This window comes from Aulonocara sp. 'chitande type north' Nkhata Bay, linkage group LG2 (genome assembly GCF_057382095.1).
Source record: "Aulonocara sp. 'chitande type north' Nkhata Bay isolate Kocher_YH1m ecotype deep benthic linkage group LG2, A_spYH_male_GT1.1, whole genome shotgun sequence".
NCBI lineage: Eukaryota > Metazoa > Chordata > Actinopteri > Cichliformes > Cichlidae > Aulonocara > Aulonocara sp. 'chitande type north' Nkhata Bay.
The window spans coordinates 31,573,673-31,599,884 of record NC_141345.1 but is presented as its reverse complement, the minus strand read 5'-3'; the positions used below and the strand labels follow the sequence as shown (position 1 = coordinate 31,599,884).

The window sequence follows — 26,212 nt, the reverse complement described above, 5'->3', positions numbered from 1 at the left end:
ATATTACACGTTGTGCTCATTTCCACCTTCTTATTTTTATTACTGAACTCTCAAAATAATTATTGTGTATCTCATAGCGCAGTCCCTCCTTTCATTTTCTCCCTGTAAGTCAGCTCTCATCTGGCTGACTGCACCCCAGAAACAGAACAGCAGGTGAGTGCACTGTGTCTCTGAGATGACCAGATTTGGGTTAACGCCGCTCAATGGCATCACACAGAGCCAAGAGTAGAAATACTGTCTGAAATTGAGAGTTTCATGAAGTCTTGAATCTGAGCTTTTGGCTATGGAGTACTCGCACATATGCAAAACTTATTATTTCAAACTTTGGTCATGTTTAATCCACTATTGTAATTGTATATATACAAGAGAAAGTATGGTAAAGCAAAGAGGGTCTTTTAAAATATAACTGCTGGAGCTCAAGCAGAAGCTGCCAAACTATCGTAAGGATCCGATAAGCCTCTGGCTTGTCTAGATATATATTGCATTGTATCTGCCAGAAATATTCAGTTCTGCCATGGTTTAGCGATCAAGTAAATCCAGATGAAAGCTGCAGAATGCTAATTCTTCTTTCAATAATACAATAATATAAAGGAAAGCAAAAGAAAAAAAGTGGAAAATGTAAGAAATGACAGAAATAGATGGAGAAACGTGCTGAAAATAAAATGGTTAATATCCTGAACCAGGAAAAATGATTATCCACTTTAGTTTGCATCCATCCATTCTCATCCGCTTTATCCGAGGCCGGGTCGCGGGGGCAGCAGCCTAAGCAAAGAGGCCCAGACCTCCATCTCCTCAGCCACCTCCTCCAGTTTATCCGGGGGAACACCAAGGCGTTCCCAGGCCAGCTGAGAGATATAATCTCTCCAGCGTGTCCTGGGTCTGCCCCGGGGCCTCCTCCCGGTGGGACATGCCTGGAACACCTCGCCCAGGAGGCGCCCAGGGGGCATCCTTGTCAGATGTCCGAACCACCTCAGCTGGCTCCTTTCGATGTGGAGCAGCAGCGGCTCTACTCTGAGCCCCTCCCTGATGGCCGAACTTCTCACCCTATCTCTAAGGGAGAGGCCAGCCACCCTTCGGAGGAAGCTCATTTCAGCCGCTTGTATCCGCGATTTCGTTCTTTGGTAGTTCGCATTATTTCTAATATAATTTTGCTCTGAAGTTTTGTTCAGCCTAGTTCTGTTAAACTACGTGTATTTGGGGTTAAACTCTGTTACTGGTCAACTGTATAACACGACATCCTGGTTTGTGTTACAAAAGTATTCAGTTTCCTCAAAAGACGTTTTGAACTATTTAAGGTCCCTCTGTTTTTTTTTTCAAGGTTTTACAGCAGATTGTTTGAATGTAGAAGAACAGCTTGTGCCTATTAGATGCTATCTACAGTTCCTCCTCTTCCCCACTTCCATTTCATGTGTTGTGAAAACAGTTATTTGTGTACAGTGGTGTCTGACATGCAGCTGTTCGTGTCTTTACGATTTGCAATGAACACAATCTCTGTAGCTTTAAGTAGTATTTTAAAAAATATATTTGTGTATATGTTTTAGCTTCAAGTCCTCTGAAGAGTACAAATACTGGAAGTTATTTACTGCAGATTTCTTAGCCCCATACATTTCTTCACACACACACTATAAGATTGTTAATAAGGCAGATGGTGGTACAGTACCCAGCACAAACAGCCTATGCTGTGTACCGCTTACACTCTCTTCAATGGGGGTACAAATGCACTCAAACAAAACACACCTGTTCTCCTCAGAGCGCAAACACGAACACACACACACAAAGGCAGGATGCAGTCCTCACAGCAGACTGAATTCTGTCCCATATCGCGTGACACCTGGATTAAAGAGAAGGGCAATATTTCCCTAATGGCTGAATGTTGTGGTTGGCTGGCACATGCTGGGTATGGATACCTGCAGTCTCACATGTGTACAGCCCACCTGCTGTGCGTCTGTGTGGTTTAACTCTTATCGTAAGGCACTGACTGACTAATGAAGGATTAAAGGGTCATTTCATTCAAATTAGATAAGTAAAACATATTTCCACTCACCCTGGTGCCATTAAAGTTCGCAGGGTGTTTATATATGAAAGCTTTGAGAAGCCAGTTTCTTATTTCTGCCTTATTCTAAAGCAATGATGCCATTTTAGGGAAAAAAATAGCCCCACTTGCAGAGTTGAGGATATTGAACGTGAAGTTGTGATCACCTGCACTGGAGTAGGGAAGAGCTTTTCGGTGTAGCTGAGCACAAACATCCAAAAACACTAGGCATGGCTGCCCACCCTCCCCACTCCCATTACAGTGAAGATGCGGGCCTGAGTAGGTGTCTCTTTGTCTCAGCATCTCAGATCCTCTCTTTTCTTTGCCGTTTCCCTTTTATGCACAAACACGTGGGCTTTTGAAAAGAGATTCAGGGTTTAACTTTTTCGTTTTTTCTCACTTAACCGCAGTGGTGACACTTTGAACCCTCACGTAGTTGCTAATTACTTAACAAAGCAACTTTTATAGAGGCAGCTGTAGTTGATCACAATACAATTACACCACACCCAAGCCCATCTTTTCATAGGCATGGTTTGCTCAACTGGCACGATATGGATCACCTAGTGAGTACGCTCAATGAGGAACTAGACACCTGCTTCCCTCTGGGCTTTTTGGGCAGAGGCCTTGGTCAAACACAGGTCTCTTTAATGTGTTTAGCAAAGGTCATTCACCTGAGTGAGTACGGTTTAAATCTTCTGTTAAACAGAAAGACTCGGTTCATAGACTTCTTTCTAGCTGTTGTCAAGCATATTTCGTGGAAGTGACTTGGACTGTAGAGGAAGGGAGAGCTGCAGGATGGGTGTTTATTCCCTTTTATACATTTCTGCTTCCTGCAATTTTAAGAGTTATGAAGATCACTAGAACTGGGAAGTGTTCGTGTTTCTTGTCCTTGCATCCTTTTATTGATTTGTACCATTTAGTTTTTACCTTTTCAAACCGGTTTCTAAAGATGATCTTTGCTTTTAGTGCCCTTCTTTCTTGGTATCTACCTGTCTGATGCCTAATTTACTGGTAATGGATGCCGGTAACTGAAGTGGAATTAAATACTGCAAGTCAATACTCCTATTTTCTTGCCACACTTAGAGAAAGTTGTAAGCCTACTTCTATAGCACCTATATTTGAACATGTTTTCAGTGGGATTTCAATGTGCAAGAGTGTGTCAATACCTCCAGGCTGGTTCAGTCAAACCCTGGACTGGAATTCAAGTGAACTACAATAGGGGGATTTCCACGTGCTTCGCAATCGTCTTGTTTGGAACATAAAATTGTGCGTCATCCCGTGGCTGCATCTGCTAGTGCGCCTCACTTCCTCGTGGCTAGGGGGCAAAAACTCTTCAGCTGGCAGTGAAGTAATGCTTGACTCACACTTCAGGTAAAAGCTTAATCAATTTATATCATTATGAGTCTGGCTTTGAAGTTAATGCCTGGACTTCAGTGCCACCCAGTGGAGACTACAAAGGTGGATGGTTCGTCACCTTGGACTTAAATTTCTTTTAACAGCCAGATGTGTGTTGATAATTCTGTGAATGTAGTCAGAACAGATTCTTGCAAATATTTTAAAAGAAACAAAGCGTTCCCTAACCTCAGCTCTTTGGCAATGTTAAGGAACTTTACAAAGGACTGACTCAAAATATAAAGGTTGTGGAACTCTGGTATTTGGAAGCATCAGGAGATATATAATCACAGAGTTTTCATTTAGTCTGTGACAAAAAGACCAAATCTGGCGAATTTTGAAAGGTAATGTAGCCCATATGCTTCATAATTGTTTCTTTATGCTGAAATTTCACAGCCATGTTATCAACAAAGGAAACTAACAATAACATGGATAAATTGCAAACAAATGTAAAAGGTTAATGATAAATGTAGTGTAAAAGTTCATGTAGTGATGAACAACTTAACATGCTTAACATCTGACAGTCACTGGTGTTTATGCTTAGTTTCCAGTACATGAGGTTTAATGGGGGTGGTTTCTTCCCATCAACCTTAATCGTGTGACAAAGCGAATTTATGGGCATAATAAGTTCCATGTGAACGCAGCATATTTTCGATTCGTGATAATAAAAATACACTTATACCTCAGTCATCTTATATACAATATATATGGTCCAACAGTCATTTTTTGCAGTTAGGTCCAGAATTTGTTGGAAAAAGATCATTCCTGAATATTGTTTACAAAAACATAGAGGGACATTTTAATCAAAGCGCAGCATCAAGTCAATTAAACTTCTGGGATATTGATCTGGTGGGTAAAGAAGCAGAGGACGTTATTAATCATTTTAAGTGATTCGGTGTTGACGAAATTGCCAACAATTCTCCCACTAGAGAGGCAACAATGAGACAACCCCCAAAACAGGATTGGTTTTCCAGGCGGAGGCCAATGACAGCGCTTTCTTGTTTTTTCAGTAGTTTTGTATTTTGCTCGACATGGTATTATGATGCAATACCTGGGCCCTGCATTGGTTTGTTGGTTTCATCTCATTTTTTCCTTTTAGATTTTCTTTCTAGCAAAATCTAATCCGGCCTTTCAATTCTTGAGTGTAACCAGTGGTTTGCACTTTGCACCTTATGTAAACCACTGGTTTAACTCTGTATTTTTCTACTCATGATGGCATTTTATGACATTCAACATGGACAATGAAATGCCTAACGTTTTGAAATGGTTTTCAGCTCGGTTAACGGTAGCCTACCTAAAGTTGCAATCTCTTTGAAGCTTGTATTTTAAAATTATAGTCAAAAGCTGTATAATATAAATTCAGATTTCAATTGTATTTGTGCGGTCTTAAATCTGAAATCATCTCAAGATATTGTCTGCTTCATTTGTCATGAAATAACAATGGAACAGGCTTCACCTGCCCATCAAACTGCTCATTATTCAACAGTCAAATTAATTTTGAGCTCCTGAAAAGGAGACTGTATAAAAATGTCTGTAATTCCGAAACTGCTGGTGCATGATTTTTTTTTTTTATTAAACCCACTTAATTACAGCTGAAAGTCGTCACGTCAGTCACATAGTTACAAATGTGACTATAATGATACTGTCAAATGGTGTTGTCTACAGTAAAGAGGGTAGAATGTAAGTCAAAGACTTACTAGAATTTATTTTATTCAGGTAAATGTTACAGATAAGTACAAAAAAGGACGCACATGTTCCTCTCAACAAACCATTAACAATAAACTAAGTCTGATGTAGTAAATGGACACAATGCATTTTATTTTAACACACAATGGGTCAGCAAAGCTACCTAATTACAATTTATACTTGACTACATCACACAGTAAATTAAAATTTCATGTGGCTTTGTTTTGACATCCAGTCAAACTGAAGATGGGTACTAGCTTACAGTTTGTATTTTATGTTACAGGAAAAAAAAGACAACCATTTGGATGAAGTAACTAAATTCAGTGAAGTGCCATTACATGGTTTGGGACAAAGCTCGCTCAGTAAAGCGATACATGCATCACCTGCTCATCATGTACTGCCAAAAAATGAGAAACAGCTCCGTTACAAAGAGTCTGCTCCTATTATCCCTTACATTTTTTACAGCCAAATTAAACCAGATGTTTGTGATTACAAATATTATTTAAAAATAATGAGCCTTAAACATGCGTCAGCTTTCAACAAATAACAATCACTTTTTTTGCACTTGGACTTGTTTAAGGTCCTGGCTTCACCGTTGCCCAAAATATGACAAACTTACACACATCGTGTGTAAAACGAAAGATCAACAACAATCAGAACAATATTCCAGACATTTTAATAAGGGATTTTTTTTTACTAGAACACAATATGTGAAACAAAGACTAAGAAAACAGCTCAAAGCAGTAAAAGAAACGATTAGAAAGGGCAGGATAAAACCTAAAATGCAATTGTCCAGCTGCCGGTCTTGTAAATAAAAGCAAGAAATATGTTTACACAACACAACGTTCATTAGGACTGATATGACAAAAGTATTTTTAAAAAAAATCACTCAAACACGTGCAAAGCAAAAGGACAAAAGACTGGGCCTGGCAACCTGCTGCTACTGAAACCTCAGTGTAAAGAAGACATCACTAACAATTATTAATTACATTTGGGTAAATTACAGGGCCAACTTCCGTTATTAAAATTGAAGTAATACATTTTATAGCAAAAACGCTTGATAATGTAGAGTTTGAGCATATCAATTTAATTGGTTTAAGATGTGGAACATTTTGATATTAAATGAGAATAGAAACACATCATAAGCTCAGCATGAACGAAAGTTTGTTGTCATCAGAGGACTGATATATGACTGCAAACAATTACAGATATGAGTTCTTATATGTTTTTTTAAGGTGATTTACTCTGCAAAAATTGTTTTTTAATGCATTTATTTTTGTGACATCTTTTTGCCTATTTGCTTAATTTTTGCTGGGAGAAACATATTTACTGATTTTGCTGGCCAAGCGGTTAAAAAATATAATTGTATTGTATTATATTATAATGACTGATTGCGGTTTGACTAAAACAATACAGTATTCAAAAAACCGCATGTACAATCTGTAAGTCTGTAAGCGGAAATGCTTTTTAACTCCTCAAAGCTGAAATAACAAACAACTTTTATTGTCACTGACTGATTAAATTTTCTAGCTGTCAAACGGTCCTCTTTTATTAGCTGTCTTCACCATTTACATATGCGCTGCTCAAATTCACACAAAATGGGTTTATCTCAGTTTACAGTAGAGATACATTCCCCAGTCAAAAGGTTAAGACCACTTGAAAAATGGCAACAACAAAAAAAATCAGATTTTACATGGTTGAATCCTAACAAGGTTGCAAGTTAGGGATGGATATCGAAAACCGGTTCTCAACAAGAACCAGTTTTCGATACCCATCCCTAACTTGGAACCTTGTTAAGATCCAACCAGGCAAAGTATGATTTTTGGCCATTTTTCAGGTGGTCTTAAACATTTGATCAGGACTGTATTTAAAGGCACATTCTGCATAACCTCCTCTTGCAATAATGACTGAATATGATAAACAGATGCTAATCAACCAATTTCATATATTTCCACCCAGATGCTGTTTCAATGTGACTTGCATCTTCTTCAGTATTTGAAGAAAGTGGGACGTTCAATGAGGATATCACCACCTACAGGCAAGGAAAGGAATAGCTTCTGTATTGTAACACTTACACCACCTGCAGGCAGCGTTTCAACAGTTTCAAAATTTTGTTTACTTTTTGTCAAGCACATTTGTGTTAGTGAGTCCTTCTGCTGGTATAAAAATAATACTGTTTTGCCAACAGGGCGTACGAAAGAACTAGCAACTACTAACTAGGTTAGGTTCTAAGTTTGGCCTGGTTTTGGTTTTGAATACTTCAAGTACAAGATTTATTGTTAACTAATAATGATCATATTCAGTGATACACAGGAGCTACATAAATCTGCAGGTAGTATAAATTTTAGAAACTTTTCCTTTCCTGTAGTAGCAACACAGACCCCGCCCATTGTGATGCACGCAGCTTCCCCTTGCAGCAAATCTACAGTCTGCTAAACATGAATCGAGTCTGTGAAAGAACCAACTCAATAGTTGGTCCTTTCAGTCTAGGAAAAAACGAAGAAGAAAAACATTGACACCTAAATCTATGCATTGATGGCTCTACCATATTTCAGCACTCAGTCCATTTTCATCTGATCATAGTCCTTCACAGGGCTGAAAGAAGGAGACCGATTAGGAAATCTAGCCGACTGTGCCTTTAAATGCCTTATAGGATGCAAATGTACAAATGCTTTAATGTATGTGTATGTTACTTCTTCTCAGTCTTCAGTGTTTGCACAAAACTCCAAAGACCCTTGACCACCTGTGGAAGGAGAGAGAAAAGAGGGATAACACCAAAATAAGAAACAAGGAAAGAAAGAGAAAAATTACAAATTATCTAAATGAAGTGCTATACAGCATGAGACACATGACTCACTTTTACTACAACATGCTTTTGTGCGTCTCGGCTGTGGGAACACTGAATTTGGATGGGGCTGTTGGGGGAACGACGAGGGGCTGGGTGGGGGCAGCATTACATACCAGAGTATATGACTAGGTGCTCCAGGTCTGACAGATCTCAGCCTTGGCTGATGAAACCAAAGCACTTCCACAGATGTTTCTACACAGTGGGATCAACAAGCTCTCCCTGACCCAACTCCACCCCCACTCTTTCCCTTGTCCACCCAACCCATGTGCCGCTCTAAAGAGCTTTCACCTGCTCTCATAACTGTACAGTTATTATTTAAACACTGCAAAGCAATCACATATGAATGTTCAAATAGCTCGGTTCAAGTGATCGCCATCTAACAGATGCCTTAATACAGAAAACACAACTTCACTATCTGACACACTGCCCAGAATCATTAAGTCTACAGTGATCATCTAAGGGTTTAAGGGTGATTAATTCATGCTTTGCAAAATAATGTGCAGGGGATGTTGTTTTTCTTCTGAAACGACAGAAGCTGCATTAGAAAAGATTTAAGGCTTGCATTTGGTCAAAGGCCTTGAAAGCGAAAAAGGCTGGTACCACGCACATACCACCAGTCGCTTCATTAGGGCTACAAAAGACACACTTCCATTAAATCACCGTGAAAGAGTTTGCCTTGGCAGGTGTACTCCCAAATCCATCTCGCAAGAGCCCACCGAAACAGTGTGAATATAATTCAAAGAGTACACACTGTGCTGGAGAAACATTTGAGGCAAACTGAACAGAATAAGGTATGAGGAGAGTGAGAGGAAGAATAACGTATGCCCGGTTATACATCATGGCAATGAGCTCTTACAGATAAAATGAGTTTGGGCATAAATGCGACTGCTAACACTCTACATCTGAAGGAGTATTCCTAGAAACCTGGCGGAAAACAGCCACTCTCGGGTGAGCGTTTACGAGACCGATTACACAGACTGCAGAACAGCAGAAAATTGATGAGAACTGCACATGGGATAAAAATGTACAAACTTAAAGGGAGCACATATACACATCCCTTATTATGCTCATCTCAGGCATATTTCTGGTGTGAGCACAGGCCTCTCTCACCTGCTATTCAAAGCTTTTATTTACAAGGGACAGCCAATCGGACAAACGCTGGCTTAAATGGAAGCTAAAGGGGCTGCTCCAACATATTGGATAAAGATTATTTTGAACTGTGAGGAATGAAAAACTATTCTAGAAGGGCCCAAAAAGATATACATGAAGTTGGAAATAAGCACAACAGGTCCGCTTTAATAATTTACATAAGCAAAAAGCTCTCACAACACTACAAAGATTACTTACTTGTTTGTCTGAGATTTTAAAAGCACTTCTCAAGTAATTCTCAAACTTCGGCTCTGTCTTTGGAAGTGGCTTTCCCTGAAGAAAAGGACAATTAAATCATCGTAATCTTAACTGTCATTAAATTATGAAGGATCATTTAAAAACAAATAAAAAAACAGCAGCCTTACCTCCTTGGCTGCAGTTGACAACTTGCTCTTAATCTCAGGCAGAGATTTAGATGGGCCGGGCTGTTGTTTGTCTTTTCCCAGGGCAGGTGTCTGGAAAAGTACATCAACTAGATAAGACACTAGAAATTTACAGAGCTATAGATAAAATGATGGCTTCAGATTATGCCACAGCATTTCATCGTTAACACAAGCTCAGTTCTTGCCATCAGTATTATTTTGCTAAAATGAACCAAACACACAGTTGCTAAATTTAGCATGCTGCTGATTAATTAATCTGTTGACCAACAGGCCAGTCTGGGCAAAAGCCCTGTTGTGACCCACTTAGCCTTGGTCTGTGTTTAAAGCCTTGGCGTGGGCAACCAGCTGGAAGGGGATAAAAGAATTGGAGAGGACAACAAATTCTAGCCTAATTACACCATCATCCTTTTTTTAACAAATACATCAGGTACAAATTATGTTTTTATTGTCTGCAAGCAGGAGAGGGCAAGCCCTGACTCTCCAGTGAGCAATTCAGGTTGTTTGTCAAGTGTTTTCCATTGAAGAAAAGTTTCTCAAACACTGAATTCGAAAGAAAAAAAGTGCAACTTTAGCTTTTATGGCTGCTGTCAGTAAAAGATTTCTACTGAATATCAAATTATTGATTTGCACAAATAAAGCAACAGATTTTCTTTTCAACAGACAGTACTGTCTGGGCAAAAAGCAGCCACTCATTTCTGTATATTTTCATTGGAAAATGGAAAACAGGTGCAGTGATTTATTGAAACATGTAAACATAAATGGAAATACAGTATATCAGGTAAAAACAGAGTTTGCTTTCTGCCGATCAAAATATAAAGAAATTATGTGTAGCTCAAGAATTTTGCACAGTACTGTATTTACTACCAATGGTCAGGATTAAAAAAAACAATACTATCACCCGATTTGCAACAGTAAATGTTTCAAAACACAAAGACTTTGCTGTGTTTCTGAGGAAGAGAAGTGCGAGCACTGAACTAGTAGGCCAATAGGTGTGTCCAGACCTGGGCAGCCAACGACTCAGGTCCTCAATTAGCAAGTGTCTGAATGTGACACAACAAAAACACACATACGCCATACTCTGTTACTGCATGTTATGCAAGCCATGGAGCTTGCCCCTACATGCAAAGCGGAGTGTGGAATTCAGCGAAATTGCAGGGTTTCATTGATAGCCAGAGACACATTGGAAAGATGACAGTGTATAGATGTACAGAGAAACTCTATACCCACTCTATAGTCAACCAACTGTATGTCTGTGTGCCTGCATTACGACACTATACTATTTCATGGTGACATCTAGCAGCTCACTAGTTAACAAGGACATAGAAATCACTATGTTTGTAGTGTCATTCCTACTGGAACTAGAGGTCATTATATGTATCTTTAATTTTAGATACTGAGTCAAAATGTGCTGATTGCAAAAAAAAGAACAATAACTGCATAACATAATATATGTAATGTCTTGCCATGCATAACCTAAGTTTAACAGGCCTTCCAGGAGAAGCTCTCATCTTCCAAATACCAGACCCAAAATTTTGTAATTAGTCGTACACGTGTAGCCACAATGCCCTGTCCCTGCCTCTGAGAGATCAGGTTCTCTTTTAATAGCAGAGATTAAAAGGTATAAAATGAACAAAACCTTGGCACACACATACCACACTAAGAAAATGGCCTTTTTTCTGGCTCCTAGCCAGACAAATGCACTACACGTTTATTATTTACAGGCAGCTCTCCACTTCCAAGGGACAGCTGTGGACCTGAAACAGCTGATAAACACACAAAGCCAACAAGCTTTTTCATCTGGCCCAGACACTGATTACAGATGCCATGAGACATGGAACTTAATCACAAGCACGCTATCATTTGATGTAATCTCTCATCTTCAATCCAGTGCAAATACATGGTTGTGACATTTTTGCTCATCAGGGCTGTTCAGGGATAGTAATTGTCATTTTGCTGGAATGAAAACCTTGGAGGCACAAGTAGGGGGAAAATGTCAGGTCACACGGAAAAAAAGTGACTCTCATCCTATAAAGCCTCTGTATCTACAGGTACTTTAATGAGTTGATCTTTTGGTCTATCTTTGAGTCCAAATGGTAAAATGACAGATTGACAAAAGATATTAAAGCACTTACAAGATATGCACCTGCTGTAACACATGCCAATCAGTCGCTAAAACAATGACTCAAACCCTTGTGGGATAAGGCTGAGTGAAGTAGTTAACAACTTTACGACTCTGACGTGTGCTCGAAGGCATCGGCTTCGCCAAACCCATCAATCAACCGACACCAGCTGCAAGATAAAGTTACTTCAGATCAGCGCAACTCGAGTTAGCTGGTTCTCACGTCGAGCCTGTTATACAAGAAGGTGCAGCTACACGCTGGGCCGTGAGAGGTGAGAACCGTGGTACTGGCAACAGATCTGACAAGCCAATCTAATGACCAGTCACCTGCATTTAGGAACGAAAAAAACAGACACCCACACCCGCTTCCTCGCTCCTCAGGGGCATCTGGAAGCGCAAGCTGCACCAGACATCAAACACTGGTAATGAGAGCAATTGGGAGAAGGTGTGTCCAGGAAGTGAGGGGTGTGAAGAGGTGGTGGAGAGAGAACAGTTGTGAAGAAGCTGAGAGGGGATGGAAGCATTCAAAGCACCACAGGCAAGAAAGTTAAACCAGCAGGTTGGTTTGGGGCGATTTAGTTGCCCATTGGCTAATCCCCAAGAGCATTTCAAGAGTCGCTGTGTTATGTCTGGACAACAACTACTGCATTATAAACTGCGCTCACCCATACAGCATGCCCTTCAGGGCACTACACCTTCAGGGGTTCGGTAATCCTGTGGCTTAGTGTTTAACATGACAAAAAAAAAAATCACAAAGCTTTCCATCAAGATGTCAGACGAGAAACGATAATCTTCTCACGCGCCCTGTCTGCGTAAGTGAGCGCAAGTCATGTTTCTATCATACAAACAGACAACATTCGCATACCAACACGTAACACCTTATCTGAGCCGAGTTTCTGTCCAAGTATTTTCTTTCACAGTAACATGCTTTGAGAAGTATGTAAACCTGCAGAGAAGCTTGACAATTTGTTTTTCTTAAAGTGTGCGCGAGCTACAGAGGGGTGAGGGGCATCAAAGGTGGCTGCAACTTAAGATGGCGAGGTCAAGCTAAAAGGTCGCAGGTTTAAACCTTGCCCCAGGAAACCCGTTTAGAGGTCAGGTGTGTTTGCTTAAAGACAGGCAGAGTTCAAGCTTTAGGTTTTCAGAAGTGGCTGTCCAAGACATTCCATCGAAGAAATTAACTATCAGGTTGAACTAATTGCACCGTGCATTTATCACATTCCTTGGCTTTGGAATGGGAAGGCTCTCCAAGTTTTTTGTGTGTCTTTTCCCCTCCATTTGGTGAGCCTGCATTTTTTCAATTGATAATGGCAGTAAATGCAAACAACCAATTTAGCAAAGTTCCCTCACCTTCTGTAAAACATTATGTAATTGTGTACTTTTTTATCCACTCTTCTGTAAAACTTTTCATCATCTATTGTTTGTATACTTGTTTCTATGCCTAACACGACACATTTCTTCAGAAATACAACTACTGGCTTTGACTTTACCCTGCTGTAACTAGTGACATAATAAAAAAATTCCCATAAAAATTGCAATGTTACACATTTTCTTAAACACTTTTGATCTGGAGTACAACGGTTAACAACTGGGTATTTTAAATACCCACAAGCCAACCGCAGGTAAACAAAGATTTACTTCGGAAATCTTTTGGGCATACCTTAATCTGTGGTTTGACAGCTGATCCTGAGGCTTTTCCTGCAGGGCCATTTTGTTTTACTGGAGTCTTGTTGGGCTTCTTAGGTGAGGACTCCGGGATCTGAGGAAATGAACAACATTCCCAGTAAGATATCTCAGAGCTCCATAGAAATGTGTGTACTTTAAACAGCTCAATTCACCACACCGGGTTCCTGAAATTCATAAAGATGTTAATGCTTTCTTAATGCATGCACTACAGCCCTGAGCTTTCCTTCATACTATCTGACAGAGATATTGTTTGGAACATGTAAAACTTTTTAACCTATCAGCTCCTTTGTACAAAGACTATGTCCACACGGATTTAGCGCTGGTAATTGTCTAGTAAATTCAGAGCGACTGAGGGGGCATCATGCATCTTACACACATGCATCTCTGAATCTGTCTATTTCTGCTGTGTGCTGTAAATGAGAAAATTCAAGTTTGGATCATTTTTAGAATTTATGTGTGAGAACAGCTAGTGGCAGTTAATCACGCTAAACAAAACCAAAAGTGACAGACTGAAGTTACTTAACTGCTGTTGTTCATTGCTGACAACTCAATGAAGCCTGCCCTCGTGTTCTGACCAACTCAACTAACTAAATATTCAATGCAACACATGTGGCTCAGTTTAGACTGCTGGCCATTTACAATTTCCTAACCCTCTAAAAATCTGTATCCCACTGATGTTCTTGCTAAACGCAATGCCCCCCTTTTATAGCCGATAAATAATAAATGGCAAGTGACAAAACATTATCCTCATTTGCAGTAACTCCATTTCTTGTTTTGCCATGACTTGTCACAATATTTTCTCCCACTCCTATAAGGTGTTACTGCTTCATGTGTGCATAAAAAAGCACAAGAAAAAGGCCAAGAAAAGTAAAACCTAAACCAAAAAAGAGAAAAGAAATAGCATCAGTTATAAGGTTATGCAGCTAATTAGATATGACAGCAAAACAATTGCCTTCCTTTGTATGTTAAAAGCATACCTTTAATAGTGCTAATCATTAATTAAGGACTACACTTAATTAGTGATTTCTCATTGATCAGGTACTTAGTACCCAGACAACCTGTAATTGTTGCACTGGATTCCTTCCCGTCAGGTTTTGATTGCTCTCAGTCACATATGTAATTACCTTGGAAAAGCTGGCAAGTACCTGAATATCCTAAGCAGCAAATCCTTTCTTGCAATCACTGGTATTCACCTTGGAATGGACTAGAAGTGTAATTGCCTGTGTTGACACAAATGCTACAATGCAATCACACATGTAATATCCTACAGCAACGCCTGCAATATAAGATGCTGGAAGTAACAGTGAGGTTTCAAAGCCTTAATTCCTGAAGGACAAAATTCAATCAAGAGAAACTAAACATCATCATGGATGCATCTGAGTCTACCAAATAGAATCTGTACATCAACATTTGTATCTCATTTTTCTGTTTTATATGGTTATATTACACCAACCATCTGAATTTCCTGACCTCTAAAATACCCCCAAAAATGTTGGGGGTATTTCAGACAAATTGTGGAGAAATTTGAATGAGATTAGGATGAGCACAACGATTATACCAAGGGTTAGGGTTATGTAGGTACCCAGTCAAAAAGGGCTTTACGACCAATGCAAACCTGCAACTCTTGTAATTTTTAAAGTTTAATTAAAAAATATCTACCACATCTACCCAAACACAGAGATTCTGTAATATGTCAGCAGGTGGATGACCTCGGAAACTCTTGTTTTTCCATTGTTTTTTTGTTTTCTTCACACCTTTCTACCATCTCTTTCCAACTCAGGAGTTATGAAGGTATTCTGGGTGCGACTTTAGAGCGCTCATGTTGCTACAAAGTACAGACCCATTCACAGAAAGAGGAAACCAAAGACCAACTCTTGAAGGATGATGAGATGAGTGACACGCGTGTCAGCTTGTAGTAAAGAACATTTTCCAGTCTTTCAACAGGCTCAACAGTTATTACAGTCCATTAATAATGATATTAAGTGTTTAGAGAGAGCACGAAATCTTCCAATCAATAGGCAATTTGCTGTCCAGTAAATTTGAGTAAAGAACATTTATAAACCCTGTACAAATCTGTTGCAAGAAACACAAAAGTAGTGTGTAATTATTTAAAACACGTGAGATTCCGTGACAATACTAATCTACACAAGAACAGCTTAATATCCTGATTACCTGTTCATCAAAAATACATGATCAAATAATAACAAGAAATGTAGATTCATATGAAAAAGGATTTGATTCAATTTTGATACTGAATATGTCTGAGATGTTTTGGGTCCTATTCAGTACAGTATGGAGGTTTGACAAGAAAAAGAAAGCAAAATATAGCTTGAAACACAGCTGAATTAGCAGTAAAAAAAAAAAGGGATAATAATTGTTCCCAGCCCTACTTCCCCAAAGCTTTGTGCTTTCATTATTAAAGAATGAGACAGGGTAGCTATTGAGCTAAAGAGACGAAGGGTGAAAAAAAGGATTAAGGTCATGGAAGGAATGGGGTGTGGGGTGCAGGAGGAATTGGAAGAGAAGACAACAGAATAAATCAACAGGTGACAGAAATGCTCAGCTGTCATCTGACCCTGAGGGAAGGATCGGCGCTCACGTCGCAGGTATGCGCATCTGCCCTGCTTTGATCTTTTGCCTGGCAGAGTTTGCACTTGGATAGCGTGCTTTTAAAAAAATAGAAGAACGAAATCACAAACAGACACCGACGTAAAAATGAGGCAGATACACACACACGCACCCACACACTTGCAAGCGATTGTGGTAACATGCAAAACAAGTGTTCAAAGGCAAAACCCAGGTGCAAAGCTGAAATGGCATGAGAAACGATAAAAAGGAGCAATCATATTAACAGTGGGATGACAGAGGGACAAAGATATGCAGTGTTTCAGAAAAATGGTTGAAGATGTTTCCCATAACTGAAGTGCATGTGCGTGTGAGCACGCATGGGTGAGAAACAGTATGTAGAGTGCAGTTCTCTGCTTATGTGCTACCAGAATGAAGTGCATTTGTTTGCAGACTTTGTGCATTTACGCTAGAGGTTATATGTACTTATATGTTCAAATGTGCATGTCTACTAAAGTGTATTTATCCCTGTGTGTGTGTGTGTGTGTGTGTGTGTGTGTGTGTGTGTGTGTGTGTGTGTGTGTGTGTGTCTGCTTACGCACAGCATAACATACTGTTGTCTTGCTGGTGAGACGGTGAGAATTCAAGCAGATTACAGAGAAGAAATCCGATCATTACACCACACAGACCCTGTGTTTTACTCTAGGAAAACAGGTGGGTACTTGAGCGAACAGGATGAAAAAGTTCCATGTTTTGTCTCATACAAAGAGGTGGACGGTCAGCGAGTGCACGAATGGGGAGGGCCTGCTAAAATGAAATGCTACTGTAGCATACAGTGAGTGGAAGTTTAAATGATGTGGTTAAAAAAAAGGGTTAGAGAAATTCTTTCTAGACACACACGCACACACAAACAAACACAAAGGGGACGCTAATGGCTGCCCTGACATCTAGTGGACAACAAAGGCTCAGAAACACAAATACATTCCACTGTAAAAATCAGAGTTACTGAACCGCAAGAAACTTTGTTTGAACTAAAATGACAGAACAAATGAGTCAATAAACAAAAGATCAATAAATGTTTATGCAATAATACTAAAAGTGAAACTAAGATGTGGAAATATCCACAGCTCTCAAAGACAGGCTGGAAAAATGTGTCCTTGCATCTAATGAATTTTGTCAAATACAAATTATCCGAGCCTATCAGATAGTAGCTTCTCAAATGGGGGTAACAGCACCCTGAGAATTGCTCTAGCTCTACTAATCTATCAAGTGCCTTAAAAAGCTCATAGAAAAGAAAGCAAGAAAGCAATAAACAACTCAATTCACTGTGAGTGGAAATAAACAAAATGTACTTGCCCTTCTTCTCTGTAATTATGACCGCAACAAAGCAATGAAAACGCTGTGTATGGAAAAGTAGTTTGATCATGGCAGTTTCCTCTCAGGTACTGAAAACTACAAAGATCCGCAATGATCTGCTTGTGTTTTTTACCAAGCTTAAAGGGCAACGGTCATCACAGTACATTACATGATAAATGCTTGGTTCAATATGATTTAAATAGCAAAATTCGAGACACTGATGGTGATGGCATCTCTTTGTTAGCTTTTTATTGTTGTTTTCTTTAACTAAAAAGTTGTAAATAAAAAGTTTTTTCTGGACAGAAGCTCTAAAAAGTTAAACAATTTTTATTAATATTCAGAGATATTCCAATTTAACTGCTCATTATGTTCTTAGGGTTAAAAAAAACAACTAAATTCTGATGAGCACTGGTTCATATTAATTTTGTAGCAACGTTTCCCAAACATACTTCCAGAAATGGTTATGAAATGTAAACAGTCCTCTTTATTTATTTACAATGACACTAACGTTAATACTTAAATGAGCAAGGACAGAATCGTATGTTTCTCTCCTTCAAGCTGTATGACTGGGGTTAAACAGAAATGATACTTTCGGCATGTACAAGTCCACTTGGGTCCTGGTGACGCTCGAGGCGGCAGACTTCAAAGAAGCATCACAGGAATCAGTACTTGGCCACTGAGTCTCCAGCTGTCTGTGTCCACAACCTAAGTATAATCCAGGTTTTATCTGGTGCCACGTTCCAATAACACTCTTTCAGTGGGCCAGTTGGTGTGCAGCATTTTTATAAACAAATGAAGGTTTATAAACGTCAAGTCAGACGAGTTTGATGAAGCAAATAGGTGATTTCTGCTTTTCTAAAGTTGTTTAACGCACAAACTTTAAAAAATATGGTGAGAATCAGGTCAGATTATCCTTTCTCACATATAGCACAACGCAAGACACTGCCCACTTTTGACACACTCACTACTGGAAATATTCTGTTTAATTTAGCAAAGGGTGCTGCCTAAATCAAAGATGCAGAAAGCAGGCACATGATATGTCTGTGTAGGTTCTCAGTCATCCAGGTCAAGTTAGTCCAAGCAGCTTGGAAAGAAAGCAAGCTTCTTCACTTTTCAAGAAGCTCCTCGGATGTCTTCAAGAAACTTCCAGTCACTTTCTTTCCAAGATTACAAATCCAAACTGCATTTATCACAAACTCCATGATACACAAATGTTTTTATTTGACCATATTTCCTCCATATTTGATTGTACCTCAAACCTACTCTCATATTTTTTAACATGGAGAACCTTAAGGTTGATTGTTATTTGTAATAAAACAAAACGGATGAAGCTTACCTTTGTAAGCACTTTTCCCACATTCTTCTGTGGCTTCACATCATTTTCATCACTGTCATCATCGCTACAAGAAGCAAGTAAGCTGGTTAAAAGCTACACTGCTCGATGTTTGTGCCCAAAATTTACAAAAAAACACACACACAAAATAATAGATTTTATACTATGAGTTCACAAAGATGTTATCTTTTAGAAAGCAAAATTATTTAGAAAACTAAGCCAATTAAATAAACAAATAAATGAATAAAATAAAAACATACTCATCATCATCTTCATCACTGTCTTCTTCATCATCATCATCGTCACCATCATCAGAATCCATCTTCAGCTTTTTCTACAAGAAATATGAATAGTCTTTTTGTCAAAAACAACATTTGAGGCTTATTTGGGGTGTCAGAATAAGTAACAGTGCACTTTAATGCTGACGTCCCGCGATAGCATCTTATCACCGATTACTAAACGTGACAACCATTAAACAGAAGGCTATGCAGTAAGCCACCACCTCGGCAGGAGAACAATTTCTGTAAACAATGATTAGTTTTGCTATAAGTGCAAATATAAAACATTTAAAGCAATGTAATACGACAATGTCAATAACTACCATTGGGGGTTTCTTCCCTGCCAGCAGATTTGCAGGCCGCTTTACCGGCGACGAATTGTTCTCCTCCTCTTCGTCATCAGACTCCTTCACACCTGACAGAGCGAACACACTGGTCACATATTGTCAAACAATCATACAACTTTTCTTTATGTTATTTTACCCCAAAACATTGTTTTAGAAGAAAAACTTACTCAAAAAATTAAGTGTAAAGTCATATGTGGACTTTTTTCGGGCTGGAAAATTTGACCCTGTATTGTTTTACCGAGCATGAAGGTCAGACTTACAACTTGCTATTTTTCCACTGACAAGGTCTTCAGTAGGTATGCCTACTTTATTTTAACAATGAGGCAAATAGTTACCTGAGTCTTAACCTTAATACTCACTAATAAAATGTTGCCCGCTTATGTAAACTGGTCCAGAACCAGACTGGAGACGGAAGGTAACTGGAGGTGTAATCTCAAATCCACCTAAACTCATCTGGAGAAAAACATAGCAGGAAGGAAGATGACATTATAAGTATTTTGTCAACGATTTATGAATTATTTATATTTATCAGAACAGTGTAATGTTTGTATTTATGGTTCTGAGAAAATGCCTTTTCTTTTTAGTTCTCTTTTTTATTAGGCATGAAGACCGTAAAAACAAGTTAATTTAAACCAGAAGCCTCTTAAATACTTCTGTCAGTGTTGGTGCTGACTCACAGAGGGCAGGACGGAAGGTTTAAGGACAGCTAGCGGCACTTTTGTCGTCTTCCCGTCGTAAGTGAGGCCTTCAACTTCCACCATGTGGAACTTATCTTCAGCCTCAGCTCCCAGACACACCTGGAACAAAATAACAGTGTGCTATATAACACTACCTCCATGTACTGGCAAAATGTCTCTCTTTTTTTTTTTTTTTGGTGCAAACATAAACTGTTCTTGTTAATGTTACTGTTAATCTGATTAAACTCCTGTTTTATCATCTATAAATAGCCTACTGCATCAGTAAGGTTAGTAGACTAACGCTGTGAATGCTCCATGACAATAAATAAATAAATAAATATAAATTAATACCAAAAATCCAATATGTTAACATTTCAGAAATCGTGTTCTCAGGAGAATATAAAATAGAGCCGAAACTCCAATCCGCTGCTCACTAGCTCACAAACTACTGGTAAGGAACTTCTAATAAACAATTGCTAGGGTGCAAGGAGTGGGGTTTTTTTTCAATGTGGGATTTTTTGATCCTTCAACCAGCAGCCTTCCCTCATGCATCTGATTAGGCTAAACACCCAGTTTAAGTCTGTTTAGTCCATATTTGCCATACATGCAATTTATTTTCTTTCAAAGCTCTTCTTTGGATGTCAGCTGCCTTTTATTCAGTTCTGTCAAGATGATCCCACACTGCTTCAATAAGGTTCAGGTCTGGGCTCTGGGGAGGTCAAACCACGACTGACTGGAATCTTTCATTGTGTTTTTTTAAATTGAGATATGCTTTTATTGCACTAGGTGTATTCTGGATTATTGTCAGGATGAAAAATGAAGCCATTAACAAATCTGACAGGTTTTTTTCTACATTCTGTTTTTCAGAAATAGCGACACTCACCCTTTCGCCTGACCTCATCCGTACATAAGGCAATTTGAACCAAAAATGTTAAATCTGGATTCATTTCTCCATGAGACCTGTTACTAGTCACTTTCTGTCCAGTTCTTGTGTATTTTGGCATAACACAGACTTTTCTCCCCATTTCCTTTCCTTTAAAATGGCTTTTCGACAGCCACCCTTCCACTTACACAATTTCTGATAAGATTTTAGTAACTAGTACATGGAAGAAAGATCTGATGTCTCAGGTCCTGTTTCAAGTCTTTGCTGGATTTATTTCCTGTTTCTTAAGGATATGACTGTAAATAGTTTTTTCATACTGCCACTTCTTTTTTTTTGGTCCTCCACATGTCCTGTTTCCTCAATTGTTTTTAAGGAAACAGTATACACCATGTCAACATAAGCCAAGACTTTGGCCGATAGCCCTTCGGGAATCAAAAAAACCAAAAAATCCTACTACATGGCTGTCAAATTCTCTTATGTTTGCCATTTTTCGTAACAGATTATTTGTTTTTGCTACAGATTGCAAGTAGTCGATTTTCAGAAAAGAACAGCAAATGAGTGAGAAAGCACCAAATTTCCAAAGAAAAGCTTTGAAAGACCTCCAGAAATCCTGAGGAAATATTGCTCAAGACCAATTTATAATAGGCTCTTAGCAAGCGAATTATAGAAAATTTGAGGGGTGGATGTCTTTTAGGGGTAGATATATTTTAAATTATATATACATACTATATGTAATATTATTCTCTCTGTTTATTGCCTGCACCTTTATCTTCACGTGCCATAACAAAGGCATTTCCCAATTTCTGGATAATTAATATCTTATCGCGATAAAACAAACTATGTTATTACGAATTTACAAGACACATAACAATTTATCGCGAGAGTATAGCATTAAAGAATAACAGCGCCCAATGTCGATCTCGGCTTCCGTAGTTAATACCCGTATTAGTCAAAGAATTAATTTTTTCAAGACCAGGCAAACTCGATCTAAAGTCTGATTCTTACTGCTTTCAGTGACAGCTGCTGCTCCGTTTCATCGCCGTCTAGGTCAACTTTGAATTCCCGTTTGTCCGATTTCAAGGTGCAACCTGAGGGGGAAACAATACGTGTAACCAACCGTGGGTTGCGCTCGTCTTAAATAAACATACGCACATGCATATCATTTTATCAGATAAAGAGGTGTATATACATTTTGCTTCTTTACGTGGCTCCACGCCATGCTCTGCTAGCTAACAAAAGAGCTGAATTGGCGCGAGTGGGAGGGGGTAAGCAGGCTAGCCAGCTGTTTAGCTATCTTCCGATTAAAAATCTCCAGTGGCTATTTGTGCATGACAACATGACGTTAAAACTGATTGTGCAAACAAAAAAATCGGGTTTGTCAGAATTAGCGAGCTCACCAAATAAGTACATTTGTGGTCTGCTCATATCTGAGATATCGTCCTCCATCTTTGTAGTGGGTGGATACAGTTCCGTAAACTCGTATGACGGACACATCAAAGAGCCACTAGGACGGTGAAACGTCACTTAGGTACAAGTGATCTGGAGCCAATAGAAATTAGAGCGGAGAGAAAACTCAAGGTGAGCGGTCATCTGGATGAACACGAGATGGCGCCGTTGAATGAATATTTGGTAGTTTTATCTTTAATAAACCTTAATATCGTTAGCTTCATAGCATAATTGCCTAAGTCATTTGACTAAGTCAATGACTTAGGCACTTATGCTATGAAGCTAACGATATATAAAGTATACATACATAATACTAACTAAAGGAAGGAAGACATGACAGACTATTATCGTTTTTTTGAACATGATTGAGACAAGCATAGGTTATAATACTTGGCAAACAAATCCAAATTAAAAGCTATAGTAAAGCTTGAAGTCTATACGCATGTTGTTGTTTAATTTTTGTGTGTGTATCTAGATAGATAGATAGATAGATAGATAGATAGATAGATAGATAGATAGATAGATAGATAGATAGATAGATAGATAGATAGATAGATAGCAGGGTTTATATTTAGATTGTGATCTTTTCCCTTATGTCCATTGTCTAATGTGCTGTTTGGACTAAATAAAAGAGGCCTTTGGTCAGTAATATTAAAAGTCCAGCCCAGGGGGCAGTTGCAGAATGGAAGAGTCCTCTGCGGTTGTTAAAAATATTCATAATACAGTGAAGAATCATTGCAGCCTTGCATATTACAGGAGAAATTAACCATTATGACGTTCCAGACTGAAACAGATCGATCTTCTTAAACTCATTGTTTTTGTGATGGTCACTTTAAATGTATAAAAACATTACCCTTTTTGGTTTGGTGATCAAGTGAATGACCGCATTGTTCTTTTTAATTACAAGGCAGGGGATAGAATAAATCAGATAACTGCCTCTGTCCTGCATGGTTATAACATTTTGTTAGCATTCTTTTATTGTAACCACCTTGTGACGACTGTTGTTGAGAACTGGTGCTATATGAAAATAAATCCGAACTGAAAGGAGCATTCAAATCGGATTCTTCCATAAAAAGAAAAGAAAAGCTGCAGTAAAGTATTTGTTGTGTTAAGGTCAGAAATGTTTCTTTGCATGATAAAGGTTATCACTTTCACTGACACGGAGTAACCTTTCCTTCTTAGAGGACAAGTGAACCCAGCCCATGCCAGCAAAAATCTGCCATTCACATGGCTATTTTACTTGCCTTTAACCATTTCCAGGGCACACAAACAAATGTGTAAAGTGTAATAGGAAAACGACAGCTGAGGTATTACTCAACCTGTATTACTCAACAAGAATAAGTCCTCTTCATGCATGCCTGGAAGCTTGAGAAAGCTTTAATGTGTCATGTACTGTTGGGACACGTCTGCAGATCCGTTCTCATGAATGATGTGACTTTGATGTGCATGGGCATTACTCAAAACTAGTTTTGCACTTTAGCACAGATAGTAATGCTGTAAGACTGTATGAATGTATGAAGTTGCTGGTGACTGGTCATTTTCTATCACCAATTAGCTTATACTGCTTAATAAAAAATTTAAGTACTTCTTTGAGATTACAGTTATGCTAGAATAATTTTACCATATGAGATAAAAAGAACATACAATGAAATGTTCCCATCTACATATTCCCACTACTGTATAAATCTTCCTTCCTCCTAACCTTAACAGGGAAATGCTCACATTTCCTTGTTCTCTTTTCCTTGTATGCATTCTTATGTGTAAATATGCAAAAGTGTAACTGTTTGCACACACTTAGGGTTCAATTGTATATGTGTGTACATCAAAGAGAGACATGAGAGCATATCAAGTCAACAGACAGAGTTTATTCATGTCGTGGCATCAAACAGCAGAAAGAGTTCCTCATTCGTCACTTTGACTTCTGACTTGATCCTTATGGAATTTCCTTGTTTTTTGTTTTTTTAAAATGATCATATTAAACCAATATTTTCAACCGTCTTGCCTTCTACTTCTCTGCCATAAAATCATGTGCACTTTTTGTTAAATATTCTGTATGACTTTGTAAATGTTAGGGTTTTACTTGCCACTTCAGGCCGAATCCCGTCCATGGATGTGTTTAGTACTGGAAAACATTAATATGTCCATTTAAACCAGTTAGCATCATTTGAACACGTATATATCTACCCTATTCAAAATAAAAGAAGATGAAGGGAATAATAAAGAATGGCATTTCTGAATACAAACTACAAAATCTAAGTAGTATTACCATTACATTCATCAGCAGAGGATTATGGTTCTGAGTCTGAACTGATACCGGTGTTCAAAATAACATTTCTCTAAGAAAATCTATTGTTTGTGGTTCAAACTTTTCATCAAACGTAAAAAATAAATTTGTTTAACCTTATTTGGGTGTTTTATCAAACAGAGCTAAACTTGCTGACAAGCCTAATTTGCCCACATGTAATAACCTGCTTATATGCACCTTTTTCAAGAATCTGTCACACTTGACAAAGCATTAGAGGTAAACTGCACAGATCACCTTTGGAGTGTTTTGCAGATTTAGTGCAAACAGCTACCAAGTATATTGTTAATCTTCAGTAGAGTTCTTCTTCATTGAGCATTTTCTGCTACACAAAAGGATCACAGTGCTACTTTAGAGCCAAGAACCATAGACGACCTTTTGTCAACAAAGCCTCGCGTGTCAACACATTAGCAGTTTGGCAGTGTCAGACTGTGTTTGCCTTCCTCTGAAATATTGCAGCTGCCACAGACGGAAAAGTTGTTATAACTGCTGAGTGATGACATTACATCTAGAAAAAAAGAATCTCAAAGATTTTATATCCTGTTTATTTATGCCGTAGATATGCCATGGGATGTTTGGCATCTGAACATTGGTGTCATGGCATCAAGCCAGTCTGGAAATAAAACTTATCAAATGCCTGGTTTTGTAAAGAATGACAAATATGTCACTGGATTAAATGGAATTTAGTATATTTATTGTCCAGATGAGGCCGTAAAATTATGCTTTTTGTACCAAATGTGCAGGTCACAGGCATTTTACTTATATATATATATGTCGATAGATGGATAGATAGATGTATATATCGACACTAAGATATGCAGGGTGATAACAAGTAGGAAATATTTATTGCACAAGAGCAGATCTGACTTGATAATCATACTATAGAAGTCGAACTTTCAATGCTCGAAGAGCTAAACCCACCGAAGCGTCAACAACTGCCTGATAACGGCTTAAATGTTTACTGCATTTCTCAAGAATGGAAACAGCTGATTGGAGGAGACAGCACAACGTGGTGAGTACTTTTTTCGTTTATGGTGCTCCTGTTCAAAACAAAATGCTTGATAGGAAGTCTGATATACCTTGAGCCTCTTTGTTCTTGTTCATCTTGTGTGGTGACATTTTATTGGATAAGGACAGGGCTCCTCAGTGGCAACAGAGAGGGGGGTGGGAGAAAAAAAATTCAGTGCCACGATAGGAGAGGAGGAAAAAAAATCTTTAAGCACCTGTAGCAAAACACAATGAGCAGTTTTGAAAACGGTAAAAGGAAGGAATTTTTCTAAAATGGGCCAAGTCACGTCTTCAAGGCATTCGAGATAGAGAGATGAAAGCAGCAGGGAGCAGAGGAAGTGGGGGTTGAGGAGGATTCACCTGGAGAGCTGGCTGATATTGACACGATCTCAACCAGGCAAGACGCTCTGGAAACTGACTAAACATTGGCACTATGCCTCTGAGAAAACAGAGGGTTGTTGAGGGTGGCTGCAGCTGCAGACAGCTGTTTCGAACCACATCATCAAGCTGCTCTAAGAGAAAGGCAAGGCTCAAACAGGCAAATCTCAAAAAAGAAGGAAAGGGACAGGCCTTCTGATAGGTATTTTTCAGTGGCAGGTACAGCCAAGATTAACAGGAGGTTGATGTTATGCTTTACAGTCCAAAGGAACTGAGTAGCTCACTGTTAAGGAAAGAAGATAGAGCACAACAAGGCCCATTTCCTGTGACGTTCTTTGTGTTGA

The 26,212-nt window shown here is 38.7% G+C and overlaps 1 protein-coding gene across 1 annotated transcript; it reads right to left on the bottom strand.

Annotated features, from left to right (window-relative positions):
• Nucleotides 1–5,109: 5,109 nt before the first annotated feature.
• On the bottom strand, nucleotides 5,110–22,228 carry npm1b (nucleophosmin 1b). The gene is made up of 11 exons (XM_086259099.1): nucleotides 22,132–22,228; nucleotides 21,740–21,822; nucleotides 19,852–19,971; nucleotides 19,534–19,627; nucleotides 19,151–19,242; nucleotides 18,810–18,883; nucleotides 18,553–18,616; nucleotides 13,270–13,368; nucleotides 9,473–9,562; nucleotides 9,306–9,380; nucleotides 5,110–7,853 (listed from the first exon to the last, which is right to left on the bottom strand). The coding sequence occupies exons 1-11, from the start codon at nucleotides 22,226–22,228 to the stop codon at nucleotides 7,800–7,802; spliced, it is 942 nt and encodes a 313-aa protein (XP_086115225.1). The 3' UTR covers nucleotides 5,110–7,799.
• Nucleotides 22,229–26,212: the final 3,984 nt, after the last annotated feature.